This window comes from Glossina fuscipes, unplaced genomic scaffold (assembly GCF_014805625.2).
Source record: "Glossina fuscipes isolate IAEA_lab_2018 unplaced genomic scaffold, Yale_Gfus_2 61, whole genome shotgun sequence".
Lineage (NCBI taxonomy): Eukaryota > Metazoa > Arthropoda > Insecta > Diptera > Glossinidae > Glossina > Glossina fuscipes.
In genome coordinates, this window is record NW_023998433.1 from 4,465,104 (window position 1) to 4,491,384 (window position 26,281).

The 26,281-nt window shown below is 32.1% G+C and overlaps 1 protein-coding gene across 8 annotated transcripts in view; it reads left to right on the plus strand.

Moving 5' to 3' along the window:
* LOC119638018 (Down syndrome cell adhesion molecule-like protein Dscam2) overlaps positions 1-26,281 on the plus strand; it is a 128,407-nt gene that overhangs the window by 37,652 nt on the left and 64,474 nt on the right. For all 8 annotated transcript variants that reach the window (XM_038034559.1, XM_038034558.1, XM_038034560.1 and 5 more), the window contains 3 exons: positions 16,642-16,778; positions 18,121-18,242; positions 18,310-18,368. In XM_038034559.1, coding sequence (XP_037890487.1) covers positions 16,642-16,778; positions 18,121-18,242; positions 18,310-18,368 — 318 coding nt within the window. The remainder of the gene's footprint in view (positions 1-16,641; positions 16,779-18,120; positions 18,243-18,309; positions 18,369-26,281) is intronic.

Consider the following 26,281-nt stretch of genomic DNA (forward strand, 5'->3'; position numbering starts at 1 on the left):
TGTTTAGAGAGAACATAAGGAACCTGCATTAAAAAGAGTAAAAATAGAAAAAACTGTGAAAACTGTAGAATTATCACAAATACCATATACACACATTCAAACTAAGTCATTTGTACTTATGATGGCTGAAAATGCTGCTACTGTCATTGCTGACGTTGTTACTGCTGCTGTTTACAAAGCAAATAAATATATATATATTTATGTAAAAATTTCTCGTACACTATATCATACACTGCCAACACGACAGTGAAATACTACAAAACGCTAAAGCGAACTCTTCTACGCTGAGCTGTAGAAATATTGAAGACACATAAGGCAAGGAAGGGTGCTGCCTTTGGCTTGACACGAATTTTGGGCGCCTGTCAGATCAACTTGTTCTCTATTGATTACAAAAATGTGCCAGCGAATTAACTTTAAGGTTCTAGATAAATACAATATCTGTTACCATTCGTAAGTAGTTCTTGAAAATTTCGGATTTTTTTTCATGCGTGGCGCATGAATGTCGCATTTACTACTTTCTAATTGTCAATTTCAAAAACGGATGGCAAACGAACATTGAAATCTCTGATCAATGATAAAAATGTTTCATAGGATCCTCGAAATAAGTGTCAGCAACGTAAAAACAAAACTAATGCTTTGCTATTCTGCAATAGTAAACGCAAAAATGAATGAATAGATGACTGACTGCCTGCTGGAATATCTACCTCTCTATCTATATATGTTTACATAGGTGAACGTGAATATACAAAACTTCGCGACAGTAATGTGCATAGAACGAACGAACTCCTTTTATGTATTTATTTTTCTTTTTTTTACCCTTGTGCTCTCAACTCACAAAGTTATGCTAACCTTTTCATTTCGTCTGTAACAAATAAACGCAAGTAAGCGAACGCGGACCTTTAGGAAGGAAGCGGGAATTTCCTTCTGTCTGCAAATCTTCAAATCAAAGCACAATCAAAAATGTATACTAAAATCAAATACCTAACTTAATGTTTAGATGAGTGTTATTATTTTCACAGACCTTAATTGAAAACATGCTTAAAACATTCCCAATGGTCCAATTAAAACTGTCCCAAATAAAGTGAAGATTTAATAAAATGAAAGCAAACACGAGTCTTGAATTACTTGTAAAAGTGATCTTAGGCATTCATCGCAATTTAAATAATATAAAAATTAATCGACGGCTGAGAACGCCATAAATTTTTCTTCACCTTCTTCACAAAGTTTGACATGAGACATGCGTCAAATCCTTTATACAAAACCTATCTATCAAGAGTTGAGTTTTTTTACGAAATGTTCGTAAGATTCCCTCTTCTCTTTTTTTAATTCTCAGTTTGTTGTCGCGACGGGCAAAGGAAACATCCATATATTTTTTGGTAGTTTCGACATTTCAAGATTAAGTTCACTGATCGACATACTGACAATGATAAAAAAATCGATCGATTTCTACATATTCATATTCAGTTATGATGCATACAACATTCGCCCGAAGGCGAATATAATTTTCTGATTTATCTTTGGTTATACGAAAGTCTTTATACTGGAAAAACCATAAAGAAAGAGAGAAAAGCATTTCTTTCATCAATAATGTGCTTTTGTTATGCATTTCACGGCATTTTTCCACAATATCAGCAAATAAAGAAACAGTATGTACAATCAGTTCTGTAGTTATCATCGTCGTCTGCATCCTGGATAATAAACAAATATCAGATGGGTAAAGTAGAAACGAAGTGTGTGTGTGTAAAAACGCCTTAATCAACAGGAAGACCAAAATAATTACTGCTGCTGATCGTTTGTACTGATACACTTGTTATGCTATTTTAAGGATATTCAGCCACACAAATTGTTTCAAAACATTATAAAGCATAATATACATGTAATGATGTCGCCATAGCCGGTTTGTGTTTTGCGTTACTAAACATTAGGAACAAACTCTTAAAAATTTTGCAATTGTTTCAGGATGACTACGTAAACAGTTGACTGTTTCCTGTACACCGTTTTGGGAACTTATGAAAGAAAAAAATTTTCACAACTGCTATGTGGGGGTAATTTGTCATTTGATAATAATAATAAAAAATGGCTATCAGAGAATCTATTTTATATTTATGAAGAATGTACATATCATCAATCAAAAGCAAAAGCAATTTACCTCTGAATAGGATAAGAAACTTATGTTCATCCCCATTTTTTTGGTGATAAGAATAAGAATAGATATGACGCGGAGTTTTATGAATACTCAATATTTTTAAACTCACCGGGACATCATAGAATGTATATGTTTCAAAAATAATAGTCGGGACCGGCACGCATATGTCTAACAAAAAACTCTTCTAATTTTGGAAAATACCAACCCTCCAAAGGCGTTTATCGAAATTTCATCTAGTATTGATCGTTTGTTTATGGGTTACACTGATGTGAATGACGCCATTTTTGCTATTTTCAAAACAATGAAAAAATTTGAATTTTGTGCACTGATTGCGCTGTTTAAAGGAAAAAATACCGTTACGTTAGCATTGACTTGAAAATTGTTCTGGTAAGTCGTCTATTCGTTTAAAACATTAATTATATCAATTGTATGATGATTTTAAAATAGGTTTTTGCCGACTCCGATAAGACTGAATATAGTAGATGGTAACAAAAAAATATGGTTAAACTGCAAAGCATAGAAAAAATGTTAAAAATTATTCTCGATTGTTGGTGGCAATAAGAAAAATGCACGAACTGAAGTTCGAATAGCTGCTACATCCACCGGATGCTGTACAGCTGGATCGGAACGATTTTATTATCTGTTTGTAAACTTCAACAGAACGCTTCATTGAGAAAGATTTGGAAAAAATGGTATCAATAATCTTTATTGATAACCAGAAGGACTTGAAAGAAACGAACCTTTTAATGTACCAATCGATTCAGAACCATTTCCTGGATCGGTTAAAGCATCGTCTGTCCTTCCGTCTATTCAGTATTTGTCCATGCATTTTTGTGTTTCAATTATTAATAAAATAACAACTAACTTTTCATTCTCACTATTTCTCAACAAAAATCAGTGAGAAGTATTTTGCTGGCATAATGAATGGATTCTGAAAATTTGGGTAAGATGGAACTTCTTGTGGAAAATAATGCTTTTAGACGACAGCAACGTCTGACTTTTAGTAAGTCCATGATAAAAGTTGATTTAACGCAGTGTTTGAACACATAAATTTATTGCTGTAATTTTAAATACACATAGATACATTTTTCGAACCTTGCCCATGCAAGGGTTAAGAAACGGTGTAAATTTTTATATAATAAAAATATTTAACTTTTTAAATTTCATGGAAAAAATGAGTAAAAAGTTATATCCTGCAGAGTCGTCTTGATCAACTACTTTAACTTGTTAAATCTATACATCAGTGCTGTAGGGCCACAAGTAAATTCATTTAAACAATGACATATAATCAGTGTTACGGGATTAATCATGAAAGTGAAAGTTAGTTTGAATTGTGAAAAATCATGCGCGTAAAGAGAATTGCGATTATATTTCAATTTTCGGTCGTAAAATAATTTTAAAAATTAAACATCCGATGCGACAGCCACATGACAATGCCGTCTGCTTATTACTATGTGTCTTAAAAACAACCAAATTTTATTGCACTTAGCAACATTAACTACCACTTGTCATAATTCGTTTCAACACGAATGCATTCCTTATTCTGGAAATGGTAGAAATATGTTTATAAATATCTAAATCTGCTATAATCGAAAGTAAAAAAAAAAAAAAAAAATTGAAAATAGTATATATCTTGCTGAAATATTGGATATATTTAATGTGAACATCGTAGCGTGTAGTTTTAATCTCAGATAATCTTAATGTGACAGTAGTACGCGAGTTATTTGTGATAATTTAAACGTGTAGTGTTTTTGTCTATTGAAAAGTCAGGGAATTTTCGCCCGTATCCGTTTCATCATTTCCAAATCTGTAAGTTTTGTACAGTTAAAAAAATCATCTATTTTTGTTTGCCGATTTCCAATCTTTTGGAAGGAAAAGTAGAAGAAAGTCTATGCATTCAATTTTAATAGTTAAGGAAAGTATATTATAATGATAATTAATCAGGCTGAAGAATTTCAGTTGAAACTTATCTTACACAACAAGTTTCTAGTCAAGTTCAAAATTCACTATTAGTCTTTATCTGTTTATTAAGTTTACTGCAGAAATATCTAATGGATAATAATATTTAAGAAATTGTTAAGAATATTAGAAAACATACATTTTTGTTTTTTTTGTTGAAAAATATGAAGGGGTAATAACATTGGAACCATTCTCGTGAAGTATCTTTAGTCTAGAGAGCTCTGCGCTAAGAAGTATAAGTGGTAGAAAATTGAATTTAAAAAAAATCGCGTAATCCACATGTCTATAGTTAGAGAAGAACGTAACGGATTTTGAATTTTGTACGGTTCGCCCGTATTCAAGTTTTTGCTAGGAATTGCTGCACTTGTCAAAGAGAGACACGTCCATTCCATGCTTTAGTTGTTGGAAAATGAATGAGGAAATGGCGACACAATTTACAATTTTATAATCCAATTCATAATTAGCATCGAAAACCTTATTCCAAACTTTCAATTTCCCCGCAGAAGCATTGAAAGCTTTCACATCCATTGCACCCTTATATTTCTTCAACGATCGTCTTAATGAAGTTACACTAATGTAGATTTTGGGATGTTTGAAGATGATTGCATAAATGAACGTACTTTCTAAAGGCATCTGTTAGTGTACTAGACGCACTAGAAATTAGCATTAGACAATCATCAGTTTGCAAAATTCTCAGCGGGTATTCATTTGATATAGACAGTTTTCCTAGAGCTTTGTATTAAAAGTAAAAAATTTACTTCAGATAATGAATTTTTTCCCACATATGTTAGACCTTTCAGTGCATCTATTATGATCATAAAAAAATATTTTTCCTAAAAAATTTGTTTACTACTCGAGAGCCAGGTAAATACTGGAACTGTGCTCCGAAAGCACCTAGTAAATCTGTTATCATGTTTGTTTTGTAAAATGTTTCGAAGAACTTTGAATAAAATATAATCTGCAAACAACTTGGCGGAAGTGTGTGATAAGAAAGTAAAAAAACTCAAATCAGCCAAACATATAAAGGTATCTATTAGTTTATTAGACGGATTATTTGTGAGGAAGTGAGGACATGTTAGGTGAGCAGGACCGTCATACAGATTACATATCGTTGTCGCCTTTGTAGAGACAAACTTCGCCCTATGAGCAAACAAGCCGTTGCAAGCTCGGCAGCTGTGCCGAGCTATATTTTCCGTTTGTTGCTTCGTTAATTACGAAGACTGTGGTTCGGTGCTTGATATCATTTTCGCATCCCATCTTTGTTTTGTTCTAATCTCTTCTTGCGGATTATTGAGCGCAGCGTTTGGAATAATAATTTCTTAGTTAATGTCCTTTCATTTTTTACATTTCTTATCAGTCTGATGCTTACTCTTAATCTCAATTTATATCAATTTCCCGAATTCGACTATCGTAATAATTGTAACGATGAACGGGCAAACGGTCGAACGGAGAAATAGACGGAGAAGTAAGCTGATCAGGAGCCTTACATGAGTCAAGAATGCTCATTGTTATGTGTGGCAAACATAATCATAAAATTAGTAACTTTGCGATTTTTAGTAGAGGGCGAACCCAACAATTTGTAAAAATTACTTTCAAATTCCAAAATTAAAAAAAAAAAAAAAAAAATAACACTTATTGTTGCGTACAGGTATTTGCTTCTATGTAATAAACAATTTTTTATACAATAAAACTAAAGACAAAAAAGAAAAAGATCTATAAGTTTCCAAAACACAAATAAAATGCTAAACTAGTGCTCATTTGTGCTGTCAGTAAAATACCATAAATGAAGCGGAAACGTCATCAAGTTCTAATGCACAACTTACTTTGCTTATTCACCCATACAGGCACACGTACACACACGCTTACGTACATCCACACTTTAACACTCATGTAGCTATTAAATCATTGTTCGAATACAAAACAAATCTTAGAGAGTATAAGGTGCACATTTCCGTTTCTTTTTTGTATGCGCTGACGCATGATGATACGCTTTGCAATTGCATCTGTGCAACCAATAGAGGAGTTCTCCTTCTGTCTCTTTTTCTCTATAACTATTTTTTCATATTCGTTTTTTGCTCGTGTTTTTTTTTTCGTCTTTTATATATACATATTCATCTTCCTGTCATAGAAAAGCATAAGCGCAAACTTCCTTTTTTCTTTTTTTTTTTTTATGTATGCAAAGACTGCAGTCATTGTTATTACGGATCATTAAAAATTTTCTCTTTACCAGAGAAAGAAAAAAATTTACAAAAAAAAATTTAATAAATATGTATAGCAGTAAAAGATAAAGAGTCCGCAACATCTACTACGTTAATGATTGAATATTTTTTTAGTTGTTCTGCCGGCCTAACGGATGCGATTTGTATCACTTGTATCTAAATGTAGAATAATGTCACACCCAGCAAAATTGATTTCTACGTATTAATTGAAATTGAAATTGCTCGCTTAATATGCAAATGAGGGATGTTTTAAAATAAATATAGATGCTTTCCTTTTAATTGCGTAAAATTGAGTAATGGTGCCGAGTTATAAGTCATACATCACGTAACGTATAGCAAAGTTTTCGTTGTTGCAAAGAAAAAATCAATGAAATACTTGATGTCGTATACAACAGTGAAGTTTCATTTACCTTATATAGATGAGGAATTTATGATCTCGGCCATCCATTTTAAACTAAGGAATAATAACCGTTTCGTCTATCAATCATTATTCATCACACTTTCTCTGCATTATACCGTAAAATCACGCAAAGATGTAGGCGTAGTTGAAGAAATTGAAAGAAAAATTGTTTTTCGTTTGTCTGCCGCATCAAAGAAAATAATGTTGGAATATTATAGGTTTCCGATTTTTCTATTAGGTTTTCCCTCTTCAAAACCTCAACAACGGACGGCAGATGAATGGCCGGATGCTTAAATCGACTTTGGACGCATTGATGATATATATATATATATGTCCAAACTCCTTTTATAGAAGTTTTCTTTAATCAACGGTTTGCTTTGAGATGAATTTTTTTGTTTTTTTTTTTTTTTTTCTTTCTATAATATGAGCCTATAAGATCTTGTTGATTTGGAAATTAAAGACAAAGGGCCATTAGTCGGAGTATACCTTGAAGCCGTAGATCGCTAAAGTATAGCGAAAAAGATGACTTTCTATGTAGATAACGCCCTTTATAGACGAAATTACCCTATTTTGGCATCCCTGGCGCAGAGAAAGTTATACTCGCTTTGAGATTCGTAGCAGCGAGTGGGCCCGATATAATTATTTTTGAAACAAATTGGAAAAATTAAAGAAACGATTCTGACCTTAATGATAAAGGGATGTTTGGGTGTATACGGTGATCTACATAAGTTAAAATTATTATTGCGCAATCGAAGGAATTGTGCAAAAATGATAACAAATTCATTAGTTAAAATATTTCCTTTGTCTTTACGTATTCCCATTTTTTCGGCAAAGTATAAATTTCATACCGATGGGGCTTTTGGTCTTTTGAGTCTAATCAACTTTTTGTAAGTCTCATGATGTGTGTGAATACACTACAATATCAGAGTTGGTAACGCCTTCCGTTTCACGACTAACACTAGTTTCACTAGTAACACGAATTCTCATAGGTTTTCTCTTTTTCATTCAATTTTAAAACGATTTCAATAACGAATTTTTAAACGAATTTTCTAGAAACTGTAAGTTACTGGCAACAGTATTTTGAAATTTGCGACTTATTTTTTTTAAAAGACTTTTTTCAATTTTCGGGCCGTATCGATTGTTTTGTCACAAATTGCAACTTTTTACCCTAACTCTACAATATTGAGAGTTCCAATAAAAAACGCGCAGTTAGTGAAATCGTATTTGCACGTATCACGAATTCAAATTTCATTTATTTTGCATGTTCTCTTGTGTCGGTTTTCTCTATATTACAAGTAAGACAACAAAATAGAATGCTCCATATATCTGGTATGGAAATAAACTCAATTTGAATAATTTCATATTTATTTTCTTATTTATTTACTTTCGTTTTCTATCGTTAATTTGCTGCAACTTTTTTTCTTGGTTAGCTTATTGCTTACTATTCAAAGGAAGTAAAACGTAGATAGTCTCTTTTTTCATTTTTGCTTAACTGTCTATGCAGAACTTGAATAAGAAAATTGAATTTAATTTTCTTGTTTATTTGTCTATAATGAATTTTAATTTGTGTTTAAAAAGTTCCTATTTAATTATTTTCACCAACGATTTTCACGTTATGTCTTCCTCCTTTCCTTGTATATTTAAGTTCTTGACAAACATGAACTTAACTAAATGAGAAAAACTTTGTCACAAATTTTTCTTCATTAAAAGAAGAAAGAGAATTTTATTGTTAGTGGAGCGTAACAAATTCTACAGCAGTGAGATCCCAAGGTTGTACAATATTAATCTGCATTCAAGAAAGAAAAACTATCGCTGCAATTTTTCGGAAGCCAGTTACTTTTACCATTAAATTTTGTTCTCAACATCTTATAAGTTAAGTGACTCACAGTTGAAACTTGTAAAAGCGTTTGTGAAAAAATTTTAAATCATATTTTTTGTCATGTAACAGGTTTTGACAGAGAATGTTTTTTTATATTTCTATTTTTGAATTAATTTGAAGTAATCCTCTTCATAAAGGTTGAGGATTTTGCGAAATATGTTTTGCGAAAAGACGTAAGTATCCAAATCAATACTCACTTTCGTCGTTATACTTTATGAAAATGCAACAGTTCTAAACTTTTTAATTCTGGAGGTCTTTAGAGAATTCAGAGAAGAGAAAAAATGACGTTTTCGATAGAAGGTTAGAAAGATAATTAAATACATATTTTATTGAATATATAGGTGCTTGCATGTTTTTTTGATAATTTTTCACTTTAAAAAAGTATTTATTGAGAAATGTTGTTACAATGTATATTAATCAGAATCGAAAGCACAATGTTGGTTTGGCAGCGATCCAATCATCGATCAATTTTCGCATTTATTCAACATTTCGAAGCCGAATGCCAACCAAGCCATGTTGCATCGATCTGAACAAGTGCTAATTAGAAAGCGCTATGTCCGGTGAGTACGCTGGGTGTTGCAGAAATTCTTATTCGAGCTGCAAAAGTGTATTATTGACAACTCTTGCAACTCTTGCGTATGGCCGAGAGATGTTATGCCAAAGCATGACTTTGTGTCTCTTAACTGCTATTGCTAGTATTTTTTGCAACAATACATCGTTCAATTTGTCCAATTGACGTTGGTTCCATTCGGGCTTAGCAACTTGAAATACGCTACGCTTTGCTGATGTCTCGACAACCGTATATATACACTAAAACTTTATGGCCATGAATATTCCGCTTCGGTGTCGATGTGAATGGCTCTCTTGAACCAACTCATGACTTTCTGCGCTTGCAATTGTCGCAGTAGACCCACTTTTCGTCGCCAGTCACATTACGCAACAGAAAACTTTTCTTTACTTGCCTGGCAAGCAATGAAATCATAATATTGAAAGAGTTCGAAATAGTATTTTCATTCAATTCGTATGGTAACTGTTTTTCCTTCTTTTCTATTGCATGTACACTTCTAGAAACCGTTTATACATCGATTGGTAAGCTGTTCGAAACTTTTTTGAGAATTTAAGTCGGCTTTTCTTCCAATAAATCTTGTAAATCATTATCTTCGAACACTTTTAGTTCTCCAGGCCGTACCTTGCCATTATCATCACCACCAATCACCACTTTTAAACCGTTGAAACCAAGATCGATCCAATTGGGATATGATGGAGTAACATCACCATAAGCTTCTAAAAGCGTTTGATTGTCTTCGGCGGGAGATTTTTTCATATCAAACAACAAAAGTAATGAAAGTTGAAAATGCAATTTTGAGTATTCTATGATTAGCGTCTGTATAGGCTGAATAACAATACTAAACGGAAAGCTTTTATTACTATATTCTATGTAAAGAAAGGTCAAAATCATCGAACAGTGCACATTGATACTTCGCATTGCGTGCACGGATCTATTATATATGTAGATATGTATGCATATATAAGGGTATGAAGTTATATTTAAATATAACTAACAAGGACCCAAACCAAGTTTTTGTCTACAGTGCACTTATAAGCCCTGCACAGAATTATGTTAAACGAAGTCTCGGAGGGATTTAAGTTAAAATGTAGTTAAAATAGAATAGAATATTAATAAATATGACTTTATGTAAATTAATTAATATTTGAAAGGACAACATTTTTACATTAGGTCATAAATGAGGTTGACAAAGCGAAACTTCGCTTAGCTACTGTGGGCAAAGTATGCCCTATGGAAAAATGAGAATGTGTCCTCCATTAATAGTCTTTCCAACGATGTGCAGATTACATTAAGTTTGGTTGGAGAATTTTTTATGAGACTTTAAAAATTAACGTGATATAGGTTAACATATAAGCAAAATTTGAACGGTCACTGTGGGCAAACCTTGCCCTGCGAAAAAATGAAATTGATACGGCGTGAATCCTCTATTAATAAAGAGTGTGAAGATAAATTCGAATTTAACTAGCAAAAACACCTACTGGTTCGGTTAATAAAACTTGGGTAACGACGTAACAGAGCTCTGTTAAATAATTACAATTGAGATATAGTCGGATTTGGAAGCCTACTCCGTCTATATTAAAAAAAGGAGAGTATTTTTGTGCACATTTCATGAATCTATATGAAAATACTTCTTAAACAAACTAAACAAATTCACACTTTGACTATGGGAGCTATTTTTAACGGTGTTTTGAAATTTGGTATGTTAGCGAAAAATGGATATGGAAGAACACCCAAATTTGAGACTCTGGTGCGACCAAACTAGAAAATGTCACCCATATTCACCTATATCAAGGAGTACGCTTTCAAATCGAGCTATATCTCAATTGTAATAATTTAACCGAGCTATGTTAAGCCATTAACAGAGTTTTTTTTAACAGAAATGGTAGGTGTATTTGCATTTAAATTCGAATTTATCTTTACACCCTTCTATTAACAACCTTTCCAGCGATTTACAATATACACTATACTATACTAGTACTATATAGTACTATAGTACACTATACTAGTAGTATATATAGTATAGTATAGTGTGTATGTAGTATAGTAGAGTATATATACTATACTATACATATACTAGTGTATGCTACATAGTATAGTATATATATGGTACTAGTATATATATATATAGCATATACTATATAGTATAGTATATATAGTATATGTTACCGTATATATAATATAGAGGTGACATTTTGCAGTTTAGTCATTTTTCGCTAACAGAGCAAATTTCAAAAAATTGTTCAAAATAGTTTTCAAGAAAATAGTTTGAATTTTTTTTTTTGCTCATTCGACAGGTACTTTTATATAGATTCACGTGATGTAGCTGAATGTAGGTGACATTTTCTAGTTTTACCGCACTAGAGTCTCAAATATGGGAGTCCTTTCATATCCATTTTTCGCTCATATACCAAATTTTAAAAGATTGTTAAAAATAGTTCCCATAAGCAAAATTTAAGTTTGTTTAGTTTGTTTGAAAGGTATTTTCATGTAGATGTCCACAAAAATATTTTACGTTATTTAATATGTACGGAGTAGGCTTCCAAATCCAACTATATCTTAATTTTTACTACTTAACAAAACTCTGTTAAACCGTTAACCGACTTTTGTTAACAGATATGGTAGGTGTCTTTGCTAGTTAAATTCGAATTTATCTTCACACCCTTTAATTTAAAATGCCCACAATATTTGCTCAAGAATTTTGGTACTGATTCGTTTGAGATGATTAGGCTGTGAGTTTGTGTTTGACCGATTTTCCCACTTTTAAGGAAATTGGAAAACGGGTCTAATTTCAACACTTCTGAGCATAAAAGCATTTGACATATCAGCGCTCAACTTTAATTGCACTCTTCTTCGAATAATTCAATTTGTACGTTTATGTTATATACTCAAGCAATAAATACTTGTAAATCGTCACTAAATTCGAGACATTTTGATTTCGATTGTTGCAAACAAACAACATTCGATCAAAACCGAAATATTTATTTTGAACAATTCCTCTACACTCATAATAATTCTTCGAACAAAATTAGAGATCTTGCAAAACACTTAAGCTTTTTTATCATTTAATTGGTGGTTTTTTAAAACGTGTTGAATATTTTGGGCGGTTATCTTATTTATTGTGCTTTAGTTAGTCACGGATTAATTATCCTGAAAATTGAATAACTAATTTACCCGCACATTGTTCGCGTAATATTTTATGAATTAAGCTTGCTTTTAATATAAGGCACGGGTAACCTTCCTAATTTCAGGCGGAATGTCATAACAAAGAGAAGAGAGCCTTTTATTGTTCAATAATTCATTTATTTTATATTTTATAAAAATGTTTTTTTTTGTGTTGGCTTAACGTATACCTTGAACAGTCTAGAAACAGAACAGTCTATAAAATTCATTTTTGAACGAATGTTTTTATATTGCTATTGATATATTTAGTTCAAAATACTCCGAGAAGACTGTTTGCGTCAAATGAATGCCTGCTGAGTACTGAGTACAAATTACTGTAACTTCATTGAGATGGTCGTTGAACAAATATTAGGCTGAGAGGGATTTGAGAGCTTTCAATGCTTCTGCTAAGAAATTAAAAGTTTAGAATTTAGGTTTTCGCTACAAATTGAGAATTTGGCTACAAAATTATATATTTTGCCACCATTTTCTCATTCATTTTGCTAAAAGTAAAGCATGAAATGGACATTCCTCACGGAAGGGTAAAGTACGTCTCTATAACACGTTTTAAGCACATTTTTCTCAAGTAATTAGCAACCAGCATAACTCCACCAGTTTTCATTCTTTTTATTCGAATGAGGAGAAGTGCGTAGGAAATTTTTCATGCGTTCATTTAAACATTTGTTTATTCACCAAATGATGCCTTATTTTGGTAAAAATTAATTTTTTTCATTCAAACGCAGACGAATCGTACAAAAATCAATATCAGTAGGTATGTGGGTTATACATTTTTTTTAAATATTTTTTTTAGATTCATATTTGAATCCACTTACCTTTCCTTCTAATATCCCGTTAGCATTCCTTCCAATTCAAAAAATTTTTAAAAACTCGTTTTCTTTCTTTTCGCTGTCTTAGCCCATATTAGTCAAAAGGTTAATCTGTTCCAAACAATTGCGTATGAAAGAAGGGAACATGTCTATTGTCTTTTTAATAAAGGACGGTTTTGAAACATTTGCGCCTTGCTACGATAACTTCAATAAGATGTGTAATCAAAAAGGATGGCTTTAGGTGCATAAAATTTTCTATGTGGATCCCATATACGACAGATTGGAAAAATGTTGCTACTTTATAGATATTTTCTATTTATTTACTTATGTACGTATAAGATAGCAGCGTTACGTATCTTCCTCGAAGCGAAAAGTTATCTGAAATTGTAAATACTTGACACAACGTAGAACGTAGACCGGTTTGCTATATAATGATACTGCATGTAATAGAATCGCTTTCTAGACACACACTTTGGAAATTAGTATTAGTAAAACCAATCGAAACTATTTTTTTATGCTCGCATTTTATTTTTTCCAGTTCTTTCTTACTTCTTCCATTTCCATAAATAAAATTGATATAAAAATATAAAATAGAAGATGTAAACAGAACACTCCCTAAATGATTACGTTTCGTTACCTTACCAATAAGAGTACGTTTTAATACGCAAATGGAAGTCGTCAATAGACTCACTTATGGGCTGAGACTAGCAAAAAAATTATTCGAGAATATATTGTTCTTTTCGAATCGCCTTTGAGTTTGCGTTTGAACTAAGTTTTACGAAATTAAGGTTTAAGATATTTTACTTATCTCTCATAAGCGCTTTTCACATCTGTTAGGTGTATTTGAAAGTTAGGTCGACTCAGCAAGCAGGTTAATAAAATATGTATTAAAATTTTCAAACTTTCTTTTCATTTTCGGTGACTTTGTGAGGTAAAAAAATTTACGTGCACATGGCCAATCGATTCACATTTTCACATTCACTTGCAAAGTGCCTGCTTTATGATGGGGTCTTCGGTTATTATTCTTTCAAAGTAATTAGCAAGCACTTAGAAGCAGACAATAAAATATTTTCAATATTTATAATTGGTGTTATAAAATACAAGGCTTAATTCATGTGCGAGTGTATAAATGCATCAGTGCTTACGAAACAAGCAACGAAGATGAAGAAAGTCATTTAGGGATGCAAGTGAATAGCAAAACTTCCATAAAATGGATATTAACCTTATTAATAATTTTCTAAAAACTTGAACGCCAGAGAGAAAGCACAAAAAACTTATCATATGCCCATAATACAGGGAGGAACGCACATTTTTAAAATAAAAGGAAAAATATGCAAATATAGCAGTGACAGCAGAACAACGAAACGTAATTTTAAATGCTATTTGAAAAGCCGTCAAACGCATGCATTCTTGAGTAAATATGACCCTCGCGGCTGACGTTTACGGAAGCATTATATGTATGCCACGCACTTAGAAGCAGACAAATATATATAAGTACATATATGTATTCGCTCTGTGCATATATCCCTGGCAATGTTAACTATGAACTGAATTCCGAAAATCAAAGTATATTGTTTATAGCCATATCTGGTACGGAGTATATTAGGTTTGTGCGGATGTATATAAAACCCAGAAGGGCTTAAGATAGATCCACCTTTTTTTACATCACTCGACTCAGAATCATTTTCTGCATCGCCTTAAGCGTCGTCTTTCCTTCTGCCTGTCCGCCTGTCCATCTGACGTCTGGTCATGTACATTTGGGTTCAATTTATAGCTCACAGTTTTTTCGACATTTCAATGAAACAAGGACAAACACTATTCGAAATGGCTCGGATCGGACTACTTTTTCGACCACTATCCGTATAATGCCGGTTTTTGGGAAAAAATTGCATTTTTCAAAATTTTTCAATAAAAATCGAATAATATTCGACATCCTAAATTGGTATGAGAACTTTGGTTCGGCTGGGGCAGTTTTTTGAAATTCCACTCTTACAACCGTTCCTACGAAAACTAAATCTTTATATAGTAAACACGTCTCATTTTCAATATTTCATGATGAAAATTTGTGCCTTAATAATAAATTGACCAAGAAATCAACCTTACTGAATTTGGAAAAGGTATATTTTTTAGATACCACCATATACCAAAAAGACCTAATAGTTAAAGTTTTATAATGAAAATTTCTTAAGATAATAATTTGACATAAAAATTAAGTGGACCAAATTTGGATCTGACCCCATGTAAGATTTCTCATGAATAGTAACCGCTTCAGAAAGAGATATAATTTTTATTATTTTATGTTGAAAAAGAATTAACGGTGGGGAATTTGAATCAAAGGTCTATTTCTAGAGCCTAAAATATAATCATGAAAAACAAGCCCTTGTATGGAGAAAAAGTTAAATTTCTAGTTTTTTATGACGGAAAGTGAAATATAATAAAATATTTAGAAAGTAAGCTAAGGTTGTTTAAATTGAATCACGCCATCCTCCAGAATACCTTTGCAGGCAAATAATATGTAGTCTTCGGTGTGTTATTACGGTGTGCCAAAAGGAGCGCATAATTGCACTGTACCAAGTCATGTAGGATATCTAATAGTCGACCTTGCCCGATTATAGTATTACTAATTCTTTTGTTGTCTCTTTTGTAACAATTAAAGATATGAACGTATGAAATATTGCTTTATTCACTGATATATACATCATGTAGCACTTGTTATCGCTCCCCAGAACGAAGAGTATATCGCTAAGCTAAAATAAATGTATTTGTAACTAAATTCTAAAATTTTAAATAAGAAAATGAACTTCCAATGGCTGGTAATAATAAAAAATTGTAAAAGCTTTTTCAAAATAGTCGGACACCCTTATGAAAGCTGCTTATGCTTCTAGTTAAATAAGGGCTTGAAGATATCGTATTGTAACTTATTCATTGATAAATTCCGATTTAACTAGCAACGACATTTATCAACTCACGAGTTTTGTGAAGGCCTCTCTCTGTGTTACATCTCTCTAGGAGTCCCATATATAGGGAAGAATAGTTACTGTTGGACTTGGGACCCTAGCTCATGGGAGTTAGAAAACAGAAGACATTTTGGTACATATCGTATGAATCTGTATGGTAATACCTCCGAAATGATCTGGAAAACCTAGAATGTTTCTTTCGGGAAGCTCTCTCACTAATGCCACAACAATCGGTACAATGACGGCTACCGAAAATACCAAAAATTTTAAAATCTTGTGGCGGCCAGATCGTGAAATGGCAGTCTACACGAAAACTAATTTTTAAATGAACAATGACATAAATTGAATTAAATTCGTATTAACGTACATAACCCTAATGTCTTAGTGTTTTGTGTATTTTAATAATTTGATATTTTAACATATGCCTTCTTTTCTTTTAAAGCAATTACAATGAAAGTTAGATTAACTTAGATTACTTTGCTTTTCTTTCCACTTTTAATAAACATACGCAACGGCCACATATTTAGCTGAACACAATTACATTGCTAATGGTTTGGATCTACAGGGACCGATATTTCTTCATGAACCGTCGCATCGTGTGGAATTTTCTAACAATTCCGGCGGTCTTATAGAATGCTCAGGTCATGGCAGCCCACCACCCGAGGTAAGTGCGGATAGCTAAATTGTGAATAACTATAAACTTCAACACAAAAACAATTAAGAACATTATATTCGAGCAAGGCCGACCATTAAATACCCTACACCACATTGTCTAACACAATTTCTATTTCTATTATAGAACACAAAACTTATATCTTGTTTCTATATAATGGCATATTTTTCATGTGCGTATTTATGGGGAAGCGGGCCCAAAACCCAACCTAACGTAGTACAAGTTTAATACTTACATAGAGCGGGAACTAGAAATAGGCGTAGAGGGTCTAACTTTTGCAGAGTTTATTTTTGCACGCAATTACTATATTATTATGAGTCAATTGTCATCACTAATTGTTAAAACTTAGACTTCTCTGCTCTACAAAGAATCAATTTTAGTGAAAATCGTTATTAGGGTAGCGCCCAAAAAACGGGCCGCGATGATACGAATTTGGCGCAGTTAATTTTTTACGGTAAATTACTACTATGGTATAATTTTCATCGTAAAGCATTGAAAATGGGCCAAATTGGTCGAAGGGCAAGCCCACAGCACCACGTAAACTGGGAGCACCTCTGTTTTTCAAAGGGAATGAAAAATTGGTATTTTGCTCATTACTCAAAATTTGTAGCAAATAAATGTACAAAAATTGGACGCATGGGCGATGCTGTAGCGTCTGTGCACAAAAATGAAAAAAATTGACCACGCCTACTCAATATTATAAGGTATCAAAATTTAATTATTTTTTCAACAACTTTATAAGGCACAGAAAAAAGCTGTAAAAGTTCTACAAAGTACATAAATAAATTCTTGGCCAGTTTCAAATGTTGAATATACCTAAACATGTCCGCCTCTTCATCTGTCTGTTTGCGTAACTTTGTAGTATTTGTGGTAAACATTCTCACGTTAGTGAAAGTGAAGATATCGCCGACAAATTTGCAAAACAATTTGGAATTGACGTAAACTTTTCAAAGGATATGCCTCCAACGCCTCTACAACCAGAACTTTCATTTCGAAAATATAAAAAAAAGCTGCGTCCACTCTATTTTATAGAGCATGAAACTTTTTTGTTTTAGTTCTTTTTTAGGATAACGATGATAGGCATAAAAGAACCGGTCCCGACCGAATTTAATTTTCTTACTTGTTAGTATTGTTTATTGTACTGTTCAGTTGCTTTTTTAGGTCTGCAACGAATCTAGTATTTTTCCATTTAGCCAATATTTTTTTTTACACGAATCTTTTGGGTACGTATCTATCGTGTAAAAAAAAATTAAGAATATATGTCTTAACAATAATTTATTGGACTTTAATTACAAGTTTTGCAATATATTTTGTTTTTGTCATTTACTTCTAGGTCGAATGGACACCTGTACCACCACAACAAGATATGGTATTCACCCTATCAAATGGCAGTTTGATGTTTTACCCATTTTCAGCCGAGAAATATCGTCATGAAGTTCACGCCACTGTTTATAGGTAAGGCAGCAATTATTTTTTTAAGTTACGTTCACTGTACTGTGTTTACTAAAATATTCATTTTCAGATGCAAACTGCGTAATTTGGTGGGAACTGTACTTAGTAGGGAAATCCACGTTAGAGGCGGTAAGTGTTACAAGATTTTTTTTTTTTCTTCATAACTAAAAGACTGAGTTAGCAGAAAACTCGCACATATTATTTATTAGCAGAAAAATATTTTTAAGAGAATGAATTAATGTCTTTTGTCTACCATATTATCCCATGGTCCGTTTTTATACCCTACACCATTTATTGTGCACGGTATATTAAGTTTATGCGGACGTATGTAACACGCAGAGGCTCTTAAAATAGACCCACCCTTTGTTATACCGATTGATTCAAAATCATTTTCTAAACTGTTCTAAGCCTGCTTGCACGCCCGTTTGTTTTGTGCATGTATTTTTGTGTTTAACCTACATGTCTCAATTTTTGAAATATTTTGATGAAATTGGTACACAGACGTGATTTGACCCAAAGGCGAATACTATTCAAAATGGTCCAAATTGGTCTACTTTTTCGACCACTCAACATGTAATGCCCTATTTTGGAAAGTCGTTATATCGAAAAAATTTTAATTTTCAATAAGTATTTCGGCATTCCAAATTGGTATGAAAACTTTGAATCAGCTGGGCCAATTTTTGAACATACTCTATTATAATTTATAAGCTAGAAATGTCTAAATTTTAATATGTTATGATGAAGCTTAACCCATAATAATAATTTAAGTTAAAAAACTTCGTTGTACCAAATTTGGATCACCCACGCCTATTGTTGAATCATCAGGATTTTTACGAAAATTTTTGTTTTTTAGGGCAGAAAAGGTTGAAGCTTTAATATATTATGATAAAAATTGATCAATCAGTAATAGTAGATTGATGTAAAGATTCACTACGCTGAACTTTGAATACGAACCACAATTTTTGAACCTCTTGGGCACAACCATTTTATTGAAAGTAAGCCTATATTTACAAAAAAATGTAATCTTTAATATAAAGTCTCATAATAGTAAGTTTCTATAAAAACAGGGTATAATTTTTGTGTTCTATAAGCAAAATAACTACTGTGTTAGACAATACGGTGTCGAGTATTGAATGATCGGCCTAGCCCAACTACAATGTTTTCAATTGTTTCCATTTCCACTTCATTTCTGTATTAACACTGTTGTTAACTGTAAGTCACATTTCATTGTATTTTTTGAAATGTACACTGCGCGTACTTAAACAAAAAGAGAAGAAACAACAATGAAAATTCAATCATTTAATATTTATTTCGTTTTTTTATAATAAGCGCGTTGTTTTCCAACCACGTAAAATGCATTTATTTTCAATTGAAATATATTTTAAAATCAGAATACAGACTTATTTAATGGATATTTCCGAATATTTGACGGTTCGAAGTACTTAAGAAAACGCAAAAGAAATTGTGTCACTACGGTATTCTCAACGAAGTTAAAACGAAGTTAAAATATCTAATCATTCAGTAATTTCTTAAGATCTTTTTTAAATAAGTCGTCGTTATTGCTGATTGGTCATTATTGGTTAAGCCTACTGAATTCTTAATGCTCGCTGAAGAAGATGAAATTTTATAAATCTGCGAGTACGAATAAAATATCCCATCACATCATATAACGATTGCATCTTCTTAAGAGCTTAGCTTGAATTTATAGTCTTTAAAGCCTACCACACACACTGTTTTAAAAATCTTTACCCTAAAAACAGTCGACAATGCTTTTATATGTAATAGGTAAAGATAGACAACAATGTTCCCTTAAGATTATTATTTAGAAAGTTGCATATTAAATTTTATAAGAAATCAGAAATCACTTAAAAAAAAAAAAAAAAAAAAAAAAAAAAAAAGATATTTTTATGATAAAATGAACTATATTTAACCAATAAAACCATTATAACGGGACAGGGCTCACCATTAAGTACTCTTCACTTTTTCGCTTAATACAGTTATTCATATAAAGACTTTTCCAACTAAAGTTTTATATATAAAGACATCAAAAAAGCGATCCGATCCATCGGTTCACTAAATTACATCGAAAGACAAATATTGCTAACTGTAGGTTGAACATAAGAAAAAAGGCAGATAGACAGTCAAATTAAGATCAATGCAAGGTGATTCTGAATTGGTCGGTATAGTAAAATATATATATATATATTTTATATGTATATATATATATTTATATATTTTTGTGTATATATGTATATAAATACATTTATATATATATATAAATTTATATATATAAATATATTTATATATCCATATATATGTATTAAAACTTCCTCATATTGCAGTCAACAACAGTTTGACGACTTGACACAGAAATTTGCGATAACTTTCTATAAAATATTCGTTGGGGCAACCCAGAAAGATAAAAATAGTCCAATAGAACCAAATAGTCACAAGACTAATATTTATTTTAAAATAATCATGTAAGAAAATAACAACAATATCACAAGTAATGAAGTTCAAATATCATAGCACGGCCTTTAATTTTCGTTCAGTTTAATTCAATAGAAACAGAAAGTTTAAAATAATGAAATTTTGTACTTTAAGTTTCTAACTTATGAAGCGCAACAGAAGCGGCAGTTTTCATATGCACTGATTTGGTCACCCAGCTGGCAAAACCGACCATTAAATACCCTACACCACATTGTTTAACACAATTTCTATTTTATTATAGAACACAAAACTTATATCTTGTTTCTATATAAAGGCATATTTTTCATGTGCGCATTTATGGGGAAGCAGGCCCAAGACGCAACCTAACGCAGTACAAGTTTAATCCTTACATAGGGCAGGAACCCGAAATAGGCGTAGATGGTTCAAATTTTATAGAATTCATTTTGATTCGAAATTATTATAATATACTTTTGCAAACTTTTCTGCTCTACGACTTCATGAAAATCCTTAGTAGAGTGGGATCCAAAAAATAGACCGAGATGGCGCAGTTAATTTTTTTATGTTAAATTACTATTATGATGTAATTTTCATCATGAAGCGTTCAAAACTATACGTTTTAAGTTTTCGTTATATGAGAGGAAGTACAAAAATTGCCCCAGCCGTTCCAAAGGTTTCATACCCATTTAGAATACCGAAATACTACTACTTAGCCACTTTTGTCAAGAAATTTTGAAAATTACAATTTTTCTTCACGTAACTCGTCGAACGAGTGGACCGATCCGCACTATTTTCGTCCTTGGGTCAAAGCACGTCACTGTACCAATTTCATCAAAATATCTCAAAAATTACAACTTTTAACTTGAACACAAATTTACATGGGCAGATATCAGACGGCCAGGCAAGCTTAGATGATTCTAAATCGATCGGAATAATAAAATCGGAATAAAATATTGAAACATCTTAAGCCCTTCTGCGTGTTACATACGACCGCGCTAACTTAATATACTCTGTACCACAATTGGTGTAGGGTAGAAAAAACATCTTTGACTCGCCTACAATAAGAGAAAAAAATTAAGGAAATGTTGTAAAATGTAACGTTGCTATCCCCATATATATGAAGCACAAATTCAAAGAGTGGCCTGCAGAAATGTCAAATTTAAATAAAATTTAATTTAAAAACTTTTATGCTTTATAGGAATAAAGCAATGCACATGCACATACCCATATTTCGGAATGAACTAATCATCTCTTAATTTTTTATATACCGCAAATGTGTTGGTAAGCATCGTGTGCTACGTTTCTCTGCACTCTACTTTTATGGTAACTGATGAATTTTAAAAACCTTGCAACACTATTTCAGGTGTAAAACTTTTTTACTTTGATTTTTGCAAAAACTTACATGGCTATGTATAAGTATAACGGTGAGTGCTCCTCTGAAAAGATGTCACTCACGTTTATTTTATACAATTTTGAACATATTAAAAGAGTTACAAATATCGGTTATACATGCCTTAGGCCGGCTAGATTTATTATTCATCGAATGTGAAATTTGAACAAATCTGCCGTCATAAAACGTGAGGCACCATGATTTTACATGCATGCCAGTTCATCATCGTATATGTATACTTACATCAAATCTTTGTTAACAAGCTTTTCTATTTTTGATTTTATATATTTTTTTGGATTATAATATAATCAATGACTTAGAAGTAACTAAGAATTGGTAATTCTCAATAAATATTCTTGTGTTTACCATACAGAAATATGTTAACTGTGTATAATGTTTGGAAGCAAGCTTGTTTTTCTCCCTTTTTTTGTAATATTACCACTTAGTCAGAGGATGTCACCTATTCGTGTGACGTTGTCACGGCCTGAAAAAAGTGGGGAATGGGAATTGAAGGAAGATATATAGAGATGGTAGCCACAGCCTACTGGATATGCGTGATAGGTTTTATGCGTTTACCAACTACACACTCACTAAAGCTACGAGCAAAATAAACTCTACCGCACTGAGATTTAAACTTGCAAACCCTTACTTGGTAGTCGCGATTCTTACTTACTCGACTACTCATGGGGATGCGGTTGTTATAAATACAAACTGTTAGTTCAATTCAATTCGTTTTGATCTGGAACTTATTGAGCTCATTTTACGCAAAACAACAACTAGTAACATTTGCAGGATATATTAAGTTTGTTGGGTTGTATATAAGGCCCAGGAGGACTTGAGATTGCCACAAGTTCTATCGACTCAGAATGTCTTCTGAATTGATCTAAGCTTGTCTACCTTATTTTGAAAGATCGTTATACGAAAAATGTCACGCGTTATGAATAACTGTGCAAAACAAAATGTTGTTGCGCATTTGATGATTGGCTGCGGACGACTTTAATGCTTTTATTACTTTTTTAGCTATAGTTTTCCTTTAGCTATTAAAACACGTTTATGTTATGGCTACACCAGTTTTCAAACGTGATATCTACGTTTCTGACTAACAGATGTGGACTCTAACTCATCTTCAAGAAAGTAACGGCATTTATCCAAAAAATTTTCCCAACTATTCACAAGCTCATTTATACTTGCACGCCAAAGCATCTATTTGGGAAAATACGGCTCGTCAGACCCACACGTACGATGAATTTAATTCTCCCAGACTATACGTATTTAGGTTAATTGTCATATTGTTCGCCTGTCGCATCCTTTTTGTCCGTTACTCTGCGTGTGAGTGACTGTTTGTCCGGTAAATGAATGTCAACTGTTATACACGCACACACCATACGTTCCGTTCACTAAACCACTTACAGTTTAATTATTTTAATCATTATATTTTTTTTTTATTATTAAATTAAGTCAAAAATTAAAGACTCTAGATTTTTTTCTGACTTACGGCTTTTATAAGATCAATGTTGCCTCAATATCTTTTATGTAGTGATTTAAATTCTTCTGCATCATTAAATACATCCTGAATGACATAATTTGTTTGTTCGAAATGACGCCACAGTCTTACCAACGGGATAACATTTCGGGATTTCTCCATTAAACGTGGCAAAGTGTTCTCCTTTAACAACATTTTGCCTTGAACAATTCAATTATATCAGTACCTTATATCAAAGTCTGTACCCCTTCTTTCGATTTTTCTCGTTGGAAATTACGTAAAAGCAATCGAAAGGTCGACACTGTGTTTTTAAGCTCAATTTTGAAAACTTCTTGGTTTATTTTTTTTTACACTTAATTCTAGTATCTTCAACTTCATCATAACTATTTTTTAACTGTCACATGAACATACATGGTTCCTTTATTTGGTTACCGATTCATGTAAATATATAAAAAAAATAATATGAAAAAAACTTCACACAGCTACTTGGGCTTTGCTTAATCGAGACCCGTTGTGCACTAGCTAAAAACTCTCTTCCTCATTTTCTTTCTTTTGAATTTGCTTTGATCTGTCTCTCTATATTTGTGAGTGAGTTGTAAGTGATTTAATAGTAAGGATAAAAAAACGTACCAATTGCATTACGCAAAATCGACTCTTACTTTATACAGACGGATTTTGTACTTTTTTCTCTTTTCATAATTACTTTCTTTAATTTGAACTATTATATAAATGGAGAATAATGGAAACAAATAAATATTGACGGAATTCTGTTATTATACGAAATAATGCTCTCGTCCTTCGTGATAATCCACCAAACATCATACATTATTTTTATGTAAAGGTATGCTTTTCATGAAAGACCTCGTATTTGAGAATGCTCAAAACTTCAATTAACGTCATCCAAATTTACCAAGCTTAATTTACTTGTCAAAGATTTCATTATATTCCCTTTATAAAAAACTACGAATTAAACTTTGGCGCCGAAGAAGGGTTTGCTTTTTATGAGAGGCGTTATATATGGTGCAATCGCAAACATAGATGCTTGTAATCCAAATTCCCCACTGTTAGCCGTTATACTATACTGCTCCCCTCAACTAATTTTCATTACATAATATATAAAAAGTAGCCCTTTTTATCATATAAGAATTGATTTTTCATGAAAATCTTTCTATGCGATTACGTCCAAAAATAAACCTACTTTCTCCAAATGTCATACAGTTCAGCTTTGTATCAAGTTATTAGTATGAAGGAATTTTTATGAAGAAATATTGAAAACTATGCCTTAGAAAAGGTATTTTGGCAGGACGCTTGAAAACATAATAAAATGCTGAAATACTATTACTCAGGACTTTTTGTAACGAAATTCTGAATGTTGCCATATTTTTTCATATAACTACTTTCTAAATTAAGGCGCTGTATGGGAAAGAGTCGAAAAAATTGTCCGACCGCAATCACTTTCGACCCGGGGTCGTCTTTGGGCTAAAACATGTCAGAGTATCAAGTTTCGTCGAAGTATTTCAAAAACTGCGACCTATATGTTGAGCACCAGAATACGTGGATGGAAAAATTTAAAGAAGTGGTTCTCAATCGATCGGTATAACAAAAATTGGATCGTTCTTATTGTTTTCTACATTCACACAGACTAAATATACCCTTGTACAAGAAGTGATACGATTACGTTATGAGAATTGGCATCTGTTATGTTACATATCGAACGATAAGGTAGCCATCATATACGATACAATAAACCGTTTATTTATTCAACAATCAACCAGCGTCTTGCCTTAATATCTGAAGAATAATTATACTTTTGGAAAATATCAAATATTCTATGCGTTAGCAACCAATATAAACAATGATTCTGTATAAAATCAATGTTTCACTTTGCAATCAACTTATTTTGTTTCCAAAATGCGTTGATTCTTTTAATAAATAAAAATTATAGCGTAGATCTCAGGCAAAGTAATCGATAAAATGCATTGCATAGTACATTTTGTACAATAAAACAGATAAGAAGATTATAGTCGGACAAGTTCTACACCGTTTCGCCTAGTCCACTTACTCACTCGTTTTGTTAATAATACACCAAAGATTACACATTATCTTATGCAAAGGCATGGTTTTCATGAAAACCCGCATGTCGGAGGATGCTCAAATATCATATGGTGTAATTCAAATTTAATAAACTTTATTTACTTCTCAAAAAACTTAGTATTTTTCAATTTACGCCATAAAAAACTAGAAATTAGACTTTGCTTTTCTTCACAATAACTTCTATATGTGTTGGGGTCTAAAAAATGACTTTGTCTGGTCTAAGTTCCCTGCAGTTAATTTTTTTTGTTACCTTGCTCTTATGGATCAATTTTCAACATAAAATATTAAGAATTAAATCTTTTTCTGTAGGGTTTACTATTCATAAGAAATTTTACATGGAGTGGAGTCCAAAGAAATGACCATTAGTTAAATTACTACCATGAACAAATTTTCATTATATATTTTCTGAGAACACTTATATTCGGTAGTATCCAAAAAATAAACCTATGTGGTCCAAATTGAGTAAGGTTGACTTCTTTGTCAATTTAGTATAAACCAATTTCCACCATGAATTATTGAAAACTACACCTTTCTATTTTAAAAAGATTCACTTTTTATAAGAACGGTTATATGAAAGGGGGTTCAAAAAATTGCCGCAAGCGAACAAATTTTTTCCCACCAATTTAG